The sequence below is a fragment of the Sceloporus occidentalis genome, unplaced genomic scaffold (genome assembly GCF_023333645.1).
Source record: "Sceloporus occidentalis isolate IW3139 unplaced genomic scaffold, rSceOcc1.0.p SCAF_239, whole genome shotgun sequence".
Lineage (NCBI taxonomy): Eukaryota > Metazoa > Chordata > Lepidosauria > Squamata > Phrynosomatidae > Sceloporus > Sceloporus occidentalis.
Genome location: NW_028317219.1, coordinates 1,117,363 through 1,137,185, shown reverse-complemented (window position 1 = coordinate 1,137,185; position 19,823 = coordinate 1,117,363). Strand labels below are relative to the sequence as shown.

Sequence of the window (19,823 nt, the reverse complement as noted above, 5' to 3'; positions counted from 1 at the left end):
TATGTCATTGGATTCAGCTGGATTTACTTTCTGATATTTACTAGCAGACAACCCCCACCCCGCCAAAAAACTTTAAGTTAACAACTGTCCCTAAAGATTTGAGGATATATGGTCATTATACGTCTATTGTAAAAGGGGTATTTTGACCACACACTGCTTGTTACTAAAGGATTTGTGATGTTGACCTCGCTCTTTCATCTACCTTCCCCAGGAATCCAGCAACAAGACCCTGGTGACATTGCGTGTGGACCCCATGGGGTTTTACCTCTACTGGACCTGTCCAAATATGGTGAGACTGAAAGGCATGTGGAGGAAAATTGGAAATTTTATAGAAAAGTGAGAGATTTCAAATAAAAATAATTGAATTAAGTCAAATTGTGTTTAGAAGAAGCTAACAAGGAAGACATGGAAACATAAAATATGAAAGAGGATTGAATGAAATAAAGACAATGAGGGAAAGCTGAGTATTTTATGTAAGTAAGGGAAGAATCTTAAAAATGATATACACACACTTAGGTTCCAGCTCAGAACTTCTTGCAGGAGAAAGTTGTTGCTTTGGCCTTCATAATGCATAATGTATTCAGTATGATGTATTGTTTCATCTCACTGCAACTCACCTAGTCTGTCTGTAGTTGAGTCCATAAGAGCATAATTCACATTCCACTAGGGTAATGTTCAATAGGCTCTGAGTGCCTCATTGTCCATGTCTGCGGTGCACTTGCGTTTTTCCTGTGGCATTCTTTTTCCCTCCAGTAACTATTCAGAGCAGCTTATCTCAAGCTCAAGCTGTTCCACACCCTGGGTTTAGAGGATTCATCTTATTTTTAGTTGTTTTCACTTTTGTTACTGTCTCTGCACTCTTCATTTTGCATTCTGTCTTGCTTGCTTTCTCTACCACACTCTATTATTTGCATGCCCTCTCCCTAAATTCTCTTGTTCTTTAAAGGGACTGTTGTTAAGAGAATTTACAGAACAGTTGTGATTTCAACTCCCTAGCTTCAGTATTCATTAGAAAGGGCCAACACTGACAAACACGTTCCCCAGATAGTAGGCCTGAGCTGGCCCTGCATATTGGGTACTGTAATGCATACCTCAATGAGAAGACTTTGAAGATGTCTTACTGATTTAACTATACTTTATACAGGACCAGCTAAGCTCCTCGTGCGTCAGATGCTTTCTAGGTTGATCCTTTGTTGTATATAGTGAAGTAAGGTATTTTAAACTCTCAATTTAGTGAATATACCCCATGGTCTACTTCACTTTTGCTACTTTCTTGCTATGTTACTGCCCTTACTCAAACTCTTGCTTGCACTGAATTTCCCTTTCAGCACTTCAACCTCCTTTTTTTCTGTCTCTTTTTTGCTTCATTTGCTATCATTCTCTCTCTCTCTAGTTTAACTTTTCACAATCTTTATCTCTGTAGTTATGCTTTCACCCGTTTTTCTTGTTATTTTTCCTCTCCTTGGCCCTTCATGATGTAAAGTGAATTCACAGAGATGAAACCACAAATCTCATGCCAACTCTTTCTTTTGTGAATAAACGCCAAAACTTCTTTAAACCTCAATGTGCATTTTGCATTTAACATTTCATATGATTCCTGTATTATTACTTCCCATCTCGCTCTTCTTGCTTATGTCACATCTATTGATGTCTCTCTTGGTATCTGCCACTTGTTCACCCTAACTTTTCTTTTTTCTTGATCCCTGCTTGTCTCTAACTCTTTTGGGTGTTGGCTTATGCCTTCATTGTGGCTAATAACCTATTCCTCAAATTCCCTCATCAGTCATTTGTAGTTTAATTTGAGGGGTAAATAGAAGTATTATTAAACACCCATCTACACACACCAGACAAGCCAGAAGGCTTGCTTTTCCCTCAGAAATCTCATGGTGCTTTCACAACCACAAGGGATTCTGGGTAGGCATATGCAAACAAGGTTAACAATTATCACCTTTGCCTCTATATCCACTTTATACATGGATTCCTTGAAAGTAATTGCCCGCTGTACAAGACAAACAGCTGTCCATGAGTGGTGATCTGGCTATTGTACCTCTTTCTGAGTTTTGTCTATAGGCTGTCTTGTACAGCTGAGGGAAAAGCAAGCCTTCTGGCTTGTCTGGTGTGTGTAGATGGGTGTTTAATAATACTTCTATTTACCCCTTAAATTTAAGTGGAAGGGTTTCCATCACCTTTTACCCACCATAACTTATGTAATAATTTAATTTGCTAAGATTCATATACTCCTCTAAATCAACTGAGTGTCTCATCCTAGATCTTAGTATTTTGTGTTTTTTCTCCCTGTTTTTCTATTTCCCTCAGTGGGATTTAATGTAATGCTCACACATCTGGATATTTCTTGCTTAATCCCCTCCCCCTCTTCACATCTGGAAACCGGATGACTGCACTCTCTCCCATCCATTTTCCCACGGCCTCTTCATATCTACCCGATTCTCTCTTTAGTGCTGTTCTCCCATACTAAATCTCTTCTCATTCTCTTCACCTCTATCTACCTTTCTCTTTTTCCCATTTATAGTCTTCTTACACGCCTTTGGTTTCTCTCATCCCTGTTTATGCTCTCTCGGTCTCGTGCTCTCTTGTCTTTTGCATGATGATGGACTCGGCAAAAGTTGTGGGTGAAAGGAGCAGATGGAATGAAATGTTTACATTTTTTGTTAGCTTCTCTCTATCTCTCTCTCTCTCTCTCTCTCTCTCTCTCTCATTTAAATGTTGAACCTTTTAATAAGTATGTCCCATGAAAAACAATATTGTAACAGTAAGGCATTGCAAATGTTTTTTTTCCTTTAATTTGTGTTCGATAGAAATATGGTCCCATTTTATAAGCAAATCCATTTATATTCAACAAATACACACATAAATATAGGGTCTGTCTACAGAACCGTGTAGATGTAGGTAACAGTCCAAAAGTATGAATTCATCTATTTGTAAACTAGTGTATAGAAAGCTATATTCTGTAACAATACCTCTGTACAATACCTGTGCACGGACAGCTTTCCAGACCAATTGCTTCAGGATTTTAATGTGGGATGTTTGTGATTGATTGAAGAAGATCACCAAAAGAGGCAGATGTTATTATTTATTATTATTATTATACTTTATTTATAAAGCGCTAACAGATTCCGCAGTGCTGTACAAGGTAAAAAATTTACAGAGAACGACAAGTACAAAATGACAAGCAGAGAGAACACATGTATTGTGCAACATTATCAATATATGTGGGCCATGTCTATGTTGTAAACTGAACAAATATTTATTTTTTTTCTCTCACAGGAAGTTGACATTCTGGATATCAGCTCAATAAGGGACACACGGACAGGAAAATATGCTAAAATACCAAAGGTAATGATCATGGGATAATGTGGTGTACTATTAATGATTTGGGCTTCAACGAAAAGGCACATCTCCGATAAATGATCATATTATGCCGTTTGTGTTGATTCCCTTTTCCACCTCCATAATCTTCTGTAGAAAGTCAGTAGGAAATAGACCAGAAGTTCACTAATAATAAGTACCCACTAGGATAACCAGGGAAGAAATATTTAAACAAGAACACTCATATCCTCCCTATTGGTTTTTGCATGACCTTGAATACAGACATCATACTTGTGATAGCACAGTAATGCCACATTTTGCAGTTTGGAATATCCTGTAATGTCCATGCATAGTCAAATAACTTTCAAAATTTCCCCAAAAGGCTAAAGAGAAGGGCTGGCCTAATTAAACTGAAAGCTAAATATATTTATATGTTGTCTGTTATGCATGGTTAAAACTACAAGATCATCTCTCATGATTTAGGTATGCGTTGTAACTAACCTCATACAGTTATTCTCACAAGAAGGAGCAAAGTGGCTCTGCATAATACTTATATCAACTATATATCATGCGAGGTCAATCCTGCCCTTATAAAGGAAAACACCACAAGAGCTGGCACTTTAAAATGCATAGTAAAATCAGTAATATTTCACCATGTTACAGTCACGTGAAATTTTGAAACATTAGGTGCTATTTTTTGCTAAAGAATCAGGGATATGAAAACAAACACCTTGAGCATGCCTGGTAATGAATATTTCTTCAAGTCGTTATCAGCAGATGTAATAAGTGCCAGCATCAGGTGCCTGTACAAAGAGACTACTTAGGTTAGGGCATACCCTGGGAGCTGAGTACCTCCTGCCCCCATGTCCCTGTGAATGTGAATAATAATAATAATAGACTGTGAAGGTCACTGGTTCCATCTGCTGGCCATTACATGGAATTAAATACTGGTTACTACATCAAGCAGGACCAGGCAACATTCGGTCCTCTACCTGCCATTGTACTACAACTAGATGTAACACTACACTATTAGCACATTATACAGATGCTTAGGGCCTCAATTCCTCCAAAAACCTCCTCGGAATATGTACTTGGAGAGACAGATTTTATTAAAGAAACTTGCATTCCTTTGTTTGCATACCATTTTCCATCACTTACACTGCCTAAAACCTGGTCATCATGGAACTTGTTGTTCAGTAGAAACTGTTACCGACTAGATTATCAATTCTAATTCCCCATCCAGCCACAGATTAATGGTAACCTACAGTGTGATTTATTATCTTCTCTGAACTTTTCTTTTTTGTCACTATTTTTCTTAGGATACTCGAATGAAGGAGACTCTTGGCTTTACTGGGAATGAGCTACGTCCGGAGGATAAACTTGTTACTGTTGTTTATGGCAGTGACATTGTTAATGTCAACTTCCTTAATTTTATGGCTGTGCAGGAGGACACAGCAAAGGTAATAGTTACATGACATTACTGGAGAACACCTGCCTGTTCCATACTCTTACTGTTTGTGTATGTGTACATTTCTTAGATCTGGACAGAAGAACTTTTTAAATTGGCGACCAATATTCTGGCTCACAATTCCTCCCGGAACACCTTCCTGCAAAAAGCGTATGTATTATATCAGTTATTCCTTATGGCTGCCCTTCTTCCCTACTTCTTTATCAGAAGTAATAACCAGCACATCTGATGCTTTCTTGCATTCCTATGTTTTCCAATTCATGTCTTGTGATACATAACCTAATTTAATGTTTCAGAAACCACATTTTTGCAGTATATACTACCGTGGGGGCCTCCATCTAAACATCATGTTTCTTTATTTGAACAGGAGTCTGCACCTGAGGTTATAGGGTCTGTAACTGCAGCTCTGCAGGATTAATTAGCAACCACTAGGTATACAACCATGCCTTGTCCAGATGGAAGGAGAGGATAAGGAGGGGCAAATCATCTTTTTCATGTCATTAACATGTATTGATCTCCGTTTTAGTTGTAGCTTAATAAATGTTAGCGTTTTATCAGATAGGGTTCTTTCTTTTCAAACTGTTTATCAGCTATTAGGATTTTAGCATCCGATAATCTCTTTTCTGTTATTCAGTAGCGCCATTATTTGTTTTTGTGTTTTACATAACATAATCTTTCCAGGCAGCGGCATATCATTCAGTTGTATGTGTTCTATCTCTGTTATCTTGGCTCAGTGTAATAAACAAACTCTGACTCCTTTTCATGCTGCTTAGTGGTAAACAACTGAATGGCTCAGTCTTAACCTCGTAGACACTGACTTATAAAACTCTATGGAGGAACCGACTTCACTAGACAAACAGGCCCGTTTTTGGCCCGTTTGTTTTCAGGCAGTCAAATTCATGTCTCCCTGGTGCCCACATTCACTCTCCCACACTCATTCTCCTTTGCTTTCAGCCAACCACTTTTGCTTCTGCTCACCACTTCAGCATATTCTGCTTTCTTCTCCCTTCTCTATTCTATCTTCTATCTTCAATCCATAATCTGTTATCTTCTTTCTTTGTCCGCATCTATCAAAAAAATTCCTTCTTGACTCCAAGAGGCAATCGGATTTCTCCTTAGATCAAGAAGCTCTAAAATGTTAATGTTACTCTATTTATAGCCCTGTTTGTCATACCTTTCTAAAAAAAAAAATATCCACACCCCTTTTGAAGGCATCTAATGTATTTGATAATACTCTTGGCAGTGAATTCCATACCTTTTTTGTCCTTACTGTAAAAAATCCCTTCCTTTGTCGTCTATGAAATCTCCGCTCTGCCAGTCTCAGAGGGTGACCTCTTGTTCTTTGTACATTTCTGTTAATGAACAGGTCACTGAAGAGCCCGTTATATTGGCCCTGCATATATTTATATAATGTTAGCATATCCCCTCTGAGATGCCGTTTTTCTAGCGTATATAATTTAAACTTTTTTAGTCTCTCTTCATAACTAGTATCTCCCAATCCCCTTATTAATTTTGTAGCCCTCCTTTGCACTTTTTCTAATTCTATAATGTCCTTTTAAGGACCGGTACCCAGAATTGTACCACATATTCAAGGTGAGGTCTTACCATTGACCTGTAAAGAGGCAAGATAATATCCTCCTCCCGTGAATCAATACCTCTTTTTATGCATGCCAAAACCTTATTGGCCCTTGCAGCTGCTTGCTGGCATTGCACAAGTCTGTTGTCAAGTCTGTTGTCTACCATTATTCCTAAGTCCTTCTCATTGGTAGTTTTCCCCAAGGATATTCCATTTAAATAGTTTGCATTTTTATTATTTTTACCATAATGCATAACTTAGCATTTCTCTATATTAAACCTCATCTGCCACTTGCACGCCCAGTTCCCAACTCTGTCTAAATCTTCCTGCAAAGGGAGATTTTTGATAAAAGATGCAGATTGAAATAGAATAAAAAAACAAAAAAACCTTTACTTTTCCTCCCACTGCTTTCTGGGCCTTGAAAATGTTGTCCTCTGAAGTGATTACAAATTCAGGAGGGCGTTTTATCTCTGGATAAGTAAAAATTGAATAGTTATATTTATTCCTACAGTAAGTAAAGAACCAGGAAACAGATGACCAAACACACACCAGGACAGGCTCTGCCACACCGACACCCAAACACACACCAGGACAGGCTCTGCCACACCCAAACACACACACACACCAGGACAGGCTCGGCCACACCAACTCCCAAACACACACACAGGATAGGCTCTGCCACACCGACACCAAAAACACACACGCCAGGACAGGTTCTGCCACACAAACACCCAAACACACACACACCAGGGCAGGCTCTGCCACACCAGCTCCCAAACATACACACACACAGGATAGGCTCTGTCACACCGACACCCAAACACACACACACCAGGGCAGGCTCTGCCACACCAGCTCCCAAACACACACGCCAGGACAGGCTCTGCCACACCGACACCCAAACACACACACACCAGGAAAGGCTGTGCCACACCGATACCCAAACACACACACCAGGACAGGCTCTGCCACACTGACACCCGCATCAGGATGGGTTAAGCTTCACAAAGCATAAAAAATGCTTTCCACACTGCTTCGTTGTTTGTGTGTTTGCCCCATTGTGTATTGATGCCCCAGCCAGTCCCCCTTTAGTGTTAATGTACTCCCCACCCCACACCCTTGTGTATTGCCCCATGTGTGTTTGTGCCCCCAGACAGCTCCCTTTGTGCTTTTATGCCCCCACACCCTTATGTACTGATTTATGTAATGCCCCCAGCCAGTCTCCCGCCTTGTGTATTGATGACACCATCCCCTTTTGTAGTGTTTAGTGTAATGCGCCCCATACGCATGTGTATTGTAAACACCCACCCCCCTTTTTGTATTGATTTATGTAACGTATTTGATAGGCATAAAGCTATCCTGAATCTAAAATGAGACCAAGGACTGATTAAGGTCCGAGTCTTTGCACCCAAGCACCCAAAACCATCCCTCCACACCCAGTTGCCTGCAGGATATTCCCCGTCTCGCCCCTCAATGAGACACTTTATTTTTATCTTTGCTAGATACACAAAACTTAAGCTTCAGGTGAATCAGGACGGGAGGATACCAGTGAAAAAGTGAGTGGTGTTCCTGTATCTGTCTGTTTTTAGTAAACTCCTCACCCATAGCCTACTTTTTAGTTAACTGCAATTGGTGGCATATATTTGTAATAGACGCAAAAGTACAGGTGATAGGGTGTATACCAGCCAACTGTAAGGACCAAAAACACAACAGGTTTGCTGGATGATAAAATACCGTATATATTGCCTAGTGATGAAGAATGTTAATTGGCTGGTTGCAGGTTTATTGGAAGATACTTACAGTCTGCTGATGCAAGATTTAAAGCTCCCTCTGTATGTTGTATGAAAATGAGAAATCCAAACCATGTTTTAGTAACCAAAGAAAATTTGAATCACCCTCTGTCCATCTGGCTGACGTTGCTGGGAGTTGTTCTATGCATAAGCAGTTGTAAGTTTCACAGCTATGGATTGGAATTGTCATCACAAATATGATTTTTTAAATGTATTTCTTTATTGTTTGTGGTTAACTTAATCGCTAAATTGATCCTAATAACATTCTCCACGGGTCCCACCAGCTTGACACTTATGTTTTATAAATGTAGTATTTGCAATTGTAACCCTGAGAAGGATGCACTACCATAAACTAAAGTAATACAGTAAGTTTATTATCATGTCTCTCATTCTTTCTTCCTCAGTATCTTAAAGATGTTTGCCGCTGATAAGAAGAGAGTTGAGACAGCACTGGAATCCTGTGGACTAAACTTTAACCGAGTAACATAGCATTTCAGTTTATTCTGTCAGACACATCAACATATTGTTTAAATGAGCAGTGTTAGTAGTTGAAAATGTGAATGTTTCTGCTCAAAAACCAGAGCACCCTCTCTAAATATGTTGTGAAACATTTGTAAATTTTAATGTTTAACAAAATATCCTATATGTGTGTGTAATGCTTCCCTTGTACCTTTTCTTAAGGTACTTCTGCACTGTGCCAATTACCCCTTTTCTCTCGTTTCCGCATATATCAGGAGAGATGTGATGTAAACATGTTATGTACCAAATACTATTCCCAAAAATTGTTTCTATACCTAATTATTAATTGTTCATTTTACAAACCCTTTCAGCAGTAAATCATCCCATAAGTCTGCAGGAATATTTTATCCCCCTTAATTAGGTGGTATTTTTTTCCAAATTAAACAGGCGCTGTAGTTTTTATGTGCTTAACTTGGATTTCCACCATTTGCACAAATTACTTACTGTTTTGCAAATTCCCAATAACTAGGAAAATACACTATTTCGTATTTCATTCTATTTCTTTCAGGGAGAGTCTATAAAGCCAGAAGAGTTTACGCATGAGATCTTCGAGCGATTCCTGAATAAGTTGTGCCTCCGACCAGACATTGATAAAATCCTACTGGAGCTGTGAGATTCCTACTTTATTTTTTCCATAGTAAAAAACCTGTATTGTTAAAGTGAATATGTCAGATTTCCCACATCCTGCAGATCAAACAAGCAGATCATAAAAAAAACATAGGGAAAACATACCTTGACTTCCCTTTCTCAGGACCACACAATTATTCTTCCCCATTATCTCCTGTCACTTATTGTTAAGTTGATGATTGGTTCAGGCAGCCTTCTGGTTGGGTGAGAGCAATACTAGTAATTGATTAGACAGTGCTGGCCTTGCCACAGGCTACCATCCAGCTTCCATGAAGTTAACTTACAAGCAATAGGTTTTATAATGAATTCCCCGTTTTGTCTCTTCTTTCTCTTCTTGTATTGTTCCTGCTATGCTCTTTGCTATTGTCCTCTTTGTGTTGTGCTCTTTGCTTATACCATTAAAACAGTCATTCACTTCTATCATTTGTTATTATGTATGTTTGTCTATATCCGTTCATCATCCAGTCTCTCTCTCTCTTTCTTGGAACACTCTTGCCATTCTTTTCTCTCGATTCATCTTTCCTGCTGAATGTCTTACCAATGCTCTCATGTGGGCTCTTCTCTGTTTTGCAACCATGACCCCATCTCCTTTTGTTTTGAACCTTACTCCTCCTGATCTCTCTCGGTTGAGAGGCACTCACCATTTTTCAAGTTTATCTTCCAAATCAGGTTAAGATTTCATAGGCAGAAAAAAAATAGTAACCCAATTCTTCCACTGGTCCCACATGCTTTTTTCATTAACTATAACATTTTCTTCTTTTTGTTTAGTGGTGCAAAAGGGAAGCCGTACTTGACTCTGGAACAGTTAATGGATTTCATAAATCAGAAACAGAGAGACCCTCGACTCAATGAGATTCTTTTCCCTCCGTTGAAGAGAGACCAGGTGCGCCAGCTCATTGAAAAGTATGAGTCCAACCAACAGTTCCTAGAGAGAGGTAAGTGGGTATGATAGTTAAGAAAGTTAGTGCTTGATAAGTACAGGGTGCCGATGAGCAGACTTTAAGGGAAGGTTTAAAGTTAAGGTCTGGGAATAGTCTAGACTTCTTGAAGTGAAAGAGAAGAAGAAGAGAGTAGGTGTGATGGTTGACGGGCTCTTCCTAGCCCGGCACTTTTGGTTTACCTAGTTATTTTCGATCATGGTTTTGATCTTCCTCAAGCCGAAGACCAACAAAAGCAGCTGCTTCAAAGGATTGGGTGGGATTCCCTAGCAAAACCTCCCTCCGAAGATTAACTCGAAACTTGTACTATGTCAGGTGAAAAAGAACTTAAATTATTGAGAGTGGATATGGTTTAGAAATGCAAACATATAGAGTGAAGGTGACATGCAACAGGAAACTGAATATAAATATGAAAATACATTTATACAACTGTGATTAAGGAAGTAACACTTATTTCTAACAGAGAAATGAGGAAGTGATGGTAATAACACGGAACAACACACTTTACCCCTGCAGATCTATGTAATAATTGTAGTATATAACTTAGTCCAATTGCAATTAGTTTTTTTGCAAGAGTTACAAAAATATTTGAATCTTCTCTAACTTTGCCTTTTGTGATGTACCAATAAAATGTATCAATTTTATGCAAAGGCTCAATAAATGCTAAATGGAGAAACTTCATTTTACCCATCTTTTTTCTATAGACCAGATCTCCATGGAAGGCTTCAGTAGATTCCTTGGTGGTGATGAGAATAGCATTGTTCCTCCAGAGGCCCTTGATCTGAGTGATGATATGACCCAGCCATTGACAAGCTACTTTATCAACTCATCCCATAACACATACCTCACAGGTATGTTGACAAATTAGGTGACAATATGACACCCACAGCTATAGGTGCAGGTTGTTCATGTTGAAAACTTGTAAAAGAAATTGGGTAGGTTATATGGTTGCTGGAGGTAATCGCTAACAAAGTAAATCTAACCAAGGTCCAATCTACACCACAAAATAAGATGGGGCTTTCCTGAACAAAGTCTGTGGAATGTTTGGTCATTTGTTTACATATTTTGCATTTGTCTTGTAATAATTAGTAAAATAATTGTACCTATTTGTGATGCATTTCAATCTACATTTTTCTTCATTCCTCCACCTACTTTTCATCAGCTGGCCAACTAACAGGTAACTCCTCAGTGGAGATGTACAGACAGGTGCTTCTCACAGGTTGTCGCTGTATAGAGCTGGACTGCTGGAAGGGACGTCCCCAGGATGAAGAGCCCTTCATAACCCATGGATTCACCATGACCACTGAAATCCCTTTTAAGGTAAGAATAACAGGTGTAGTACTACCTCAGTATATATATCTAGCATGCACTACAATATATAAATGCTTAAAACAAGTTACATTATATTAATTGAAGCAATTGCTGCTTACTTGCTGCAGTGTAATTTATATATGTGTTTGCACAGCATGAATACTGTGTGTGTTGTGTTAAGTGATGTGGGAGCCCAGGTGGTAGCCTACTTGGTACATGGGGCCGCCCCCCTCCTTCAGCTAAGTAATGTTATATGTCCGGATCATCCCGTAATACGCTCCTTCTGTAGTCAAATTTACAGTCAGTATTAGTAGAAGCTGCAGGGCTCTCTGTTTGTAAGGAAAAGGCAACAGGGCTAGTTTCTGAGGATCCCTCAGAAATCAAGCTGCAGCTGTAGAAAATGATGTACTCTGCAGACAAGGAGGTCTATGTTTATGACATTCAGTGTGCATGCCGGTATGTGGGGGATATATCTGTATGAATGCATATGGTTGTGACTATTAAAGGTACACTCCAACCATCATATGCACTTTAATGCATATGATAGTTGTGTGGTCCCTTTAAATCTGTATGCTGTTAATTTTGCAAATACATGTCAGGATTCTTCATAATACCCAAAATATATTAAAATGTCCACCATGAACCATGTCCCTGTCAGTCCCTGGCTTTGGAACTGCATAGTTTCAAAAGGGAGCCCTACTTGCCCTGAAAAAAACGATGAATCATTAGTGTGTGTGTCAACTTAATGTCTTGGATGTGATTCATAATTTAAAGAAGACATCGCAAAAGTACAAAAATGCTTCAGTGCTTAGTTGTAAAAACACATAAAACAGGCCTTTAAGGGATTAAAGAATCGGTGGCAGTGTATATGTGTAATAGTGTGTGTTCCATATATGTGACTGAACAAACTCTTTCCCATGTAGTATTACCCTCTGCTTTCCCTTACAGGAAGTTATTGAAGCAATAGCGGAAAGTGCATTTAAAACCTCTCTCTTCCCTGTAATTTTGTCATTTGAAAATCATGTTGACTCGTAAGTCCTCATTTTCCTCTCTCTTCCATTTTTATTTAAATTTCTACCCCTGACATATTATTTTTCCCATTTTCACGAATTCTGAGACCTTATCTTTTTTTTACCTATTCAGAGCGAAGCAGCAAGCAAAAATGGCAGAGTACTGCAGGACAATCTTTGGAGATGCTCTGTTAACAGAACCCTTAGATAAATATCCGGTAAGGAGGCAAGCTGATTTTTTTTTTCTACAGCTAACATTTTTTTATTATATTTATCCTAATTTTCACTCTTTGTTTCAATTTCATGCTCACTCACCACTTCACCTATACTTACAGTATCTCACAATAATGAGTACACCCTTCACATTTTTGTAAATATTTTATTATATCTTTTCATGGGACAACACTGAAGAAATAACACTCTGCTACAATGGAAGTAGTGAGTGTACAGCCTGTATAACAGTGTAAATTTGCTGCCCCCTCAAAATAACTCAACACACAGCCATTCATGTCTAAACCTTGGCAACAGAAGTGAGTATAGTGGAAGTGGAAATGTCCAAATTGGGCCCAAAGTGTCAATATTTTGTGTGGCCACCATTATTTTCCAGCACTGCCTTAACCCTCTTGGGCATGGAGTTCACCAGAGCGTCACAGGTTGCCACTGGAGTCCTCTTCCACTCCTCCATGACAACATCACGGAGCTGGTGGAGACCTTGCTCCATCGTATGGTCATAGCACTCCAATGACGGTGGGTCCTAACGCTTAACGCTTAACCCTGCATACGAAAGTACTAATAAACTGAACATTGAAGCTATACACAAAACCAAGAAGGACATACCTTTAGACTGCTGACTGAGACAAACAACAAACGGGTGGGACACACCTTATAAAGGAAACAGGAGCTGAAGCAAAGAGCAGAATTAGAATCCAGGAATCAGAGGTTCAGGACAGAGCATACGGAAATCCAGGAGTGGACCAGAGCAAAACATGGGAACTAAGGCAAGGAAAAACAGAGATATGCAGCTCCGCTGTCTTGATGGACCCTGACAAAGACACACTTGGTTGCCGCCACACGATTGACACCATCTGAACCATATAAATTTATCTTGGTCTCATTGGACCACAGGACATGCTTCCAGTAATCCATGTCCTTAGTCTGCTTGTCTTCAGCAAACTGTTTGTGGGCTTTCTTGCGCATCATCATTGCGCATCATCATTCTTGCGTTGTCCTTCTGGGACAACAGCCTTGCAGACCAATTTGATGCAGTGTGCAGCGTATGGTCTGAGAACTGTCAGGCTGACCCACCACCCCTTCAACCTCTGCAGCAATGCTGGCAGCCCTCGTACGTCTATTTTCCAAAGACAACCTCTGGATATGAAGCTGAGCACGTGCACTCAATTTCTTTGGTTTACCATGGCGAGGCCTGTTCTAAGTGGAACGTGTCCTGAGAAACTTCTGTATGGTCTTGCCCACCGTGCTGCAGCTCAGTTTCAGGGTCTTGGTAATCTTCTTATAGCCTAGGCCATCTTTATGTAGAGCAACAATTATTTTTCCAGATCCTCATAGAGTTCTTTGCCATGAGGTGCCATGTTGAACTTCCAGTGACCAGTATGAGAGAGTGTGAGAGCGATAACACCAACTTTAACACACCTGCTCCCTATTCACACCTGAGACCTTGTAACACTAACGAGTCACATGACACCAGGGAGGGGAAATGGCTAATTGGGCCCAATTTGGACATTTCCACTTAGGGGTGTACTCACTTGTGTTGCCAAGGTTTAGACATTAATGGTTGTGTGTGTAGTGTGTTTACACTGTTATACAGGCTGTACACTTACTGTTTTTTGCAGTGTCATTTCTTCAGTGTTGTCACATGTGACATGTGAGGGGTGTACTCAGTGGCGTCTCCAGCTTTCATATTTAGGGGGGGCACAAGGGGGGCCAGGGACCAAAGTAGGGGGGCCCATTATAAAACAGTACATATACAATATATATATATATATATATATATATATATATATATATATATATATATACACACACGTTAGACGTGCATTTTTAACTACATAATATGTACTTATCTCTTTGAAGTAAAGACTGTGATTGAAATATGATTTCAAAATAACAGCTAAACTGGCAGTTATTTTTCATTCTTTAACCCCTTCGTGACAAAGGCTGATTTTACTTTTTGTACCCTTCGTGACAATGGGCGTTTTAACATTTCTGCGCTGCTCGTGTTTAGCTGTAATTTTCTTCTTTCCCGTTTACTGAACCCACACACATTAGATATTGTTTTTTTCAGGACAAGAATGGCTTTCTTTAGATGACATTGTTTTGATTGTATCATATTATTTACTATTAAAAAAAGTATAAAATATGGTGAAAAATTTAGAAAAAAATGACTGTTTCTAACTTTTAGTTGAAAAATCTTTTACTCATCTATAAAAGGTAATAAAAAAACCTGCTAAATAGATTCTACTATTTGTCCTGAGTTTAGAAATACCCAATGTTTTTATGTTTTTTTGCTTTTTTCTACCCATTATGGGGCAATAAGTACAGGTAGCGTTTTGCTATTTCAAAGCCATTTTTTCCAAATCTGGTAATTCTTCCCCCCATGTGCCATTTCGGGTATCTTTGAAGCCGGCCAATGCAATTTACCCCATCAAGTCATATATTTTTGAAAACTAGACAGCCCAGGGTATTCCAAATGCTGGTATTTTAACCCTTTCCAAGCACTTATTCTACCATCAGCCTTTGTCAAACTTTATGGTAGTAATTTTTTTGCATTTGTTTTTTCACACACATTTTACTTTAGGTATGAATAAACAGGTTCTGGTATATGTCACTATCAAAAAACACCCCAATATGTATTTAGCAACATCTCCTGAGTACAGCGATACCTCACATGAATGATTTTGCCTGGCTGTTTGGGGGCAAAAGGGCTACATTTGGGGCATGCACATTTTTCAATGTTGAACTTTGGCATTTGGGGATCCACTGCCCATGCCCTATTTGGCACATCTTTGAGCCGGGCCATTTCAGTGTGCCCAATAAAGCTATATATTTTTGAAAACTAGACACCCCAGGGTATTTCAAATGCTAGTATTTTAACTCTTTCCATGCACCATATCTACCACCAGTCTTTGTCAAACTTTGTGATAGTCATTTTTTTCCATTTGTTTTGTCACACACATTTTACTTCAGGTATGAATTAAAAAGTTCTCGTATATGTCACTATCACAAAACACCCCAATATGTGTTCAGCAACATCTCCTGAGTGCAGTGATACCCCACATGAATGATTTTGCCTGGCTGTTCGGGGGCAAAAGGGCCACATTTGGGGCATGCACATTTTTCAATGTTGAACTTTGGCATTTGGGGATCCACTGCCCATGCCCTATTTGGTACATCTTTGAGCCGGGCCATTTCAGTGTGCCCAACAAAACCATATATTTTTGAAAACTAGACACCCCAGGGTATTTTAAATGCTGGTATTTTAACTCTTTGCATGCACACATTTTACCACCAGCATTTTTTCAAAGTTTGCAGTAGTATTTTTGTGTGTGTATTTTTCCCACACACACACCTACTTTATGTATGAATTTACAGCTCCTGGTATATGCCGCTGTCACACGACACCCCAATATGTGTTCAGCAACATCTCCTGAGTACAGTGATACCCCACATGCATGGGTTTGTCATTTTTGGGGGGAACTAAAAGGCCACATTTGGTACGTGTGCATTTTTCTAATTGGAAATTAGATGTGTGGCCATCCTTCCCCCCGTGTTAATTGGGACCTTGTTGAACCCGGCCAATTCAATTTACCCCATCAAATCATACGTTTTTTAAAAGTAGACACCCCATGGGCATTTAATATGCCAGTATTTTAACTCTTTCCATGCGAGAATTGTTTAAGCTAATATGCTAATTTTAGGACTTGCTCACAAAAATATATTTTTTATATATATTTTTTTTTTTTTGCCTTTTTTTTTAAGTTTTTGTAACATTTTTTTTCAACTTGAAGGTTCCCCTGATAGTGACATCAGTGGGAAATTATTTTTACATTTTACTGGTTTTTTACTATTATTTTTCTAATTATTATTAATTTTATTTTATTTTTAATTTATTTTTTCTAATCACACTGTGATTAGAAAGCTGAGCTCCATTGACTTGCATGGTTGAATGCAGTACCTATATTCAACCTGCAAGTGGAGCCAGAGTTCTCTAGAGGGTCTGGAGACCGTCTAGCGAACTTTTTAGACTTTATTGTTTTTCTGTATTGAATTTTCCCGGACCGCCGCCATCTTGCAGATGGCGAAGATCACCGGCAGCTGCGGCTGTGACCGCTCTCCGGAGCGGTCACAGTCCATCCCCAGGTAAGTGTTTGGTGTCGCTGGATGCCTCCTGATCGAGGCATTCCAGCGACACCATTTAAGTTTAGAAGGCGATCGTTGATCGCCTCCTAAACGCTTTTAAAACGGGCGTCCGCCGCCATACAAAGTATGGCGGATGTTGACGCCCCGGGGAGGGGCCAGAGATGGCCCCTTTGTGCCGATAATGGCGTTGCTGAATGCCTCGAGGTCGAGGCATTACAGCAACGCTGTTTCGGTGCAGAAAGCGAAAATAGATCGCTTTCTGCACCCGTTTAATGACGTGCCGGTCCTGGCACGTCATTTGTCGTTATCGACATGAATTTCCGTGACGTGCCCGGACCGGCAGTTGTCATCAAGGGGTTAATATTAGCCCCTGCTGACAATATATATAAATATTAGACCCTGCTTCTGATATATATTAATATTAACCCCTGCTGCGGATATATATTGATATTAGCCCCTGCTGCGGATATATACTTATATTATACCCTGCTTCCGATATACATAAAAATTATACCCTGCTGCCAATATATATTAATATTAGCCCCTGCTGCCAATATATGTTAATATTAGTTCCTGCTGCCAATATATATAAATATTAGCCCCTGCTTCCGATATATATTATTAGCCCCTGCTGCTGATATATATTAATATTAGACCCTGCTGACGATATATATTATTAGCCCATGCGGCAAATATATATTAATATTAGACCTTGCTGCCAATATATACAAATATTAAACCCTGCTGTCAATATATAAATATTAGCCCCTGCTGCCAAAACATATATAAATATTTGCCCCTGCTGCCAATATATATATATAAATATTAGACCCTGTTGCCAATATATTTTAAAGTGAAAAAATTGGACCCTACCCAAGCATTTCCTTGGGCCCCGCTCAATGCTCCCTTGCATGCAATCACTCCCTCCGCTACCACACCGAAAAATATATATTTGCCACACTGACTGCAGATCAGGGGAAGACTGTGAGACTGCACCATGACATTGAGAGGTCCTCTCCCCCATAATCATCCCCAGAGTCCCTTTGTCCTCTCATTCACTAAACCATACCTCTCTTTTACTTACACCCTGTAGTTCAGGTATAGATCAAATAAACAACACATGGAAACAGCACGTGCAACTGAATAAGACAAAAAAACCTGTATTCGCAGGTATACATAAATAATGCATGGAAACATAGCATTGCGGGTATAAACCAACAGAACACATAAACCCAGCATTGCAGGTATAGATCAACTGGAAATCACATGTAAACTCAGCACTGAAGGTATAGATCAAATAAACAACACATGGAAACAGCACTGCAAGTATTGATCAACTGAATAAGACATACAAATCCTATATTTGCAGGTAAACCTAAATAATTTTTTGGAAACATAGCAGATACAGATCAACAGAATTTGACACACTGTTTGACATCCAAACAACTATAAATCATTCTTTTTTTATCACATTAATAAAATCCCAGAAATCAAAAAAGTTAAAAGGCCCAAATAAATGAAGGAGATTAGAGCTAATGGAATCAAACATTTGTTACTGCAAACATTTTTAGATGAAAAAGTCTAGTTTTATTCAGCGCAACAAAACAGTGATAGCATTATTCTTAACAATATTCTTGAAAACGAAATATGAAACTTCAACAAAACTTTTAGCCATTAATGCATCACAACGATCTTAGCACTGCATCACCAAATGAACACCTCATCACAGATAACAAAATGCATACAGTTGCATATAACTAAGCTGAATACCACTTGGTCTCCCTTAACAGGGAAGGACTGTGAAACCAAAGGGGAATAGTGTCCTGTATACTGTAATCAAGAATTGAGTTTCACAAACTCTGAACCAACATCTAAGTTTCCTTTTTAATAATATATTCAGATTGAAATAAGATTAAATAACACAATACCTGACCACAAAATCTGGATAAATAAAAATTACAAAGTTCTATTTAACCCTACAGCAAGTAAAGTGCCAGGAAACAGATGACCAAATACATATCAGGACAGGGTCTGCCACACTGACACCCAAATACATACACCAGGACAGGCTCTGCTGCCACATGGACTCCCACATCAGGATGGGATAACCTACTAATATTATGAATTATATACTACTAGTAGTATAAAAAATGCTTTCCACATTTCTCTGTTGTTTGTGTGTATTGCCCCTTGTGTATTTGTGCCCCCCCAGCTTTGTGCATTTTTGCAATACACCCTTGTGTATTGATTTATTTGATGCCCCCAGCGAACCCCCCTCCCTTGTGTATTGATGCACCAACCCCTTGTAATGGTTAATATAATGGCCCCCATACCCATGTGTATTAACCCCTCCTGATGTGTAATTATGTCCCCAGCCACCATCTTTTTGTTCCGTAAGAGCCCGCCCCCTTGAGCGTCACGGCGCATCTTCAAAGGGGCGGGACGAAGAGCCTCAGTCAGTGATCGGCATGCCGGCAATCCATTAAGCGGCCAGCGGAGGAAGTTTTACAGCCGCTTTGAAAGAAACTGTCAGCCGCATCAGCTGCAATTGGAGCTAGGTGTGCCGGCACACCGGAAAATGTCCCAGTTTCCCGGCGGTGGGCCGTGAAATGACCCATTACTATAGCATTTCGATTGGGGGGGCACACTGGGGGGCACAGCATAATGTAGGGGAGGCCATGGCCGACGCCACTGGGTGTACTCACTTTTGTGCAATACTGTACATTGCTTATGTTTACAATGTTTTACTTATTACATGCTTAACAACGGTCTTGTTACTTTTGAAACATTTTCCATTGTTGCATCTCTGCTTCCTTAAGCCACACTCACCATTTTTCCCTTCTATTTTGCTATTCTATTCACATTCAAACACACCTTTTT

The 19,823-nt window shown here is 39.4% G+C and overlaps 1 protein-coding gene across 1 annotated transcript in view; it reads left to right on the top strand.

Annotated features, from left to right (window-relative positions):
- Positions 1-211: 211 nt before the first annotated feature.
- Positions 212-19,823, top strand: part of LOC149276443 (1-phosphatidylinositol 4,5-bisphosphate phosphodiesterase beta-3-like) — a gene marked incomplete at its 5' end in the record, with an annotated part of 74,255 nt that continues 54,643 nt past the window's right edge. Inside the window, 12 exons of the mRNA XM_089503662.1 lie at positions 212-289; positions 3,286-3,354; positions 4,647-4,787; positions 4,866-4,945; positions 7,874-7,927; positions 8,566-8,641; positions 9,189-9,289; positions 10,076-10,242; positions 10,950-11,096; positions 11,408-11,565; positions 12,505-12,587; positions 12,700-12,784. Of these exons, the coding sequence (XP_089359788.1) occupies positions 212-289; positions 3,286-3,354; positions 4,647-4,787; positions 4,866-4,945; positions 7,874-7,927; positions 8,566-8,641; positions 9,189-9,289; positions 10,076-10,242; positions 10,950-11,096; positions 11,408-11,565; positions 12,505-12,587; positions 12,700-12,784 (1,239 nt within the window). The remainder of the gene's footprint in view (positions 290-3,285; positions 3,355-4,646; positions 4,788-4,865; positions 4,946-7,873; positions 7,928-8,565; positions 8,642-9,188; positions 9,290-10,075; positions 10,243-10,949; positions 11,097-11,407; positions 11,566-12,504; positions 12,588-12,699; positions 12,785-19,823) is intronic.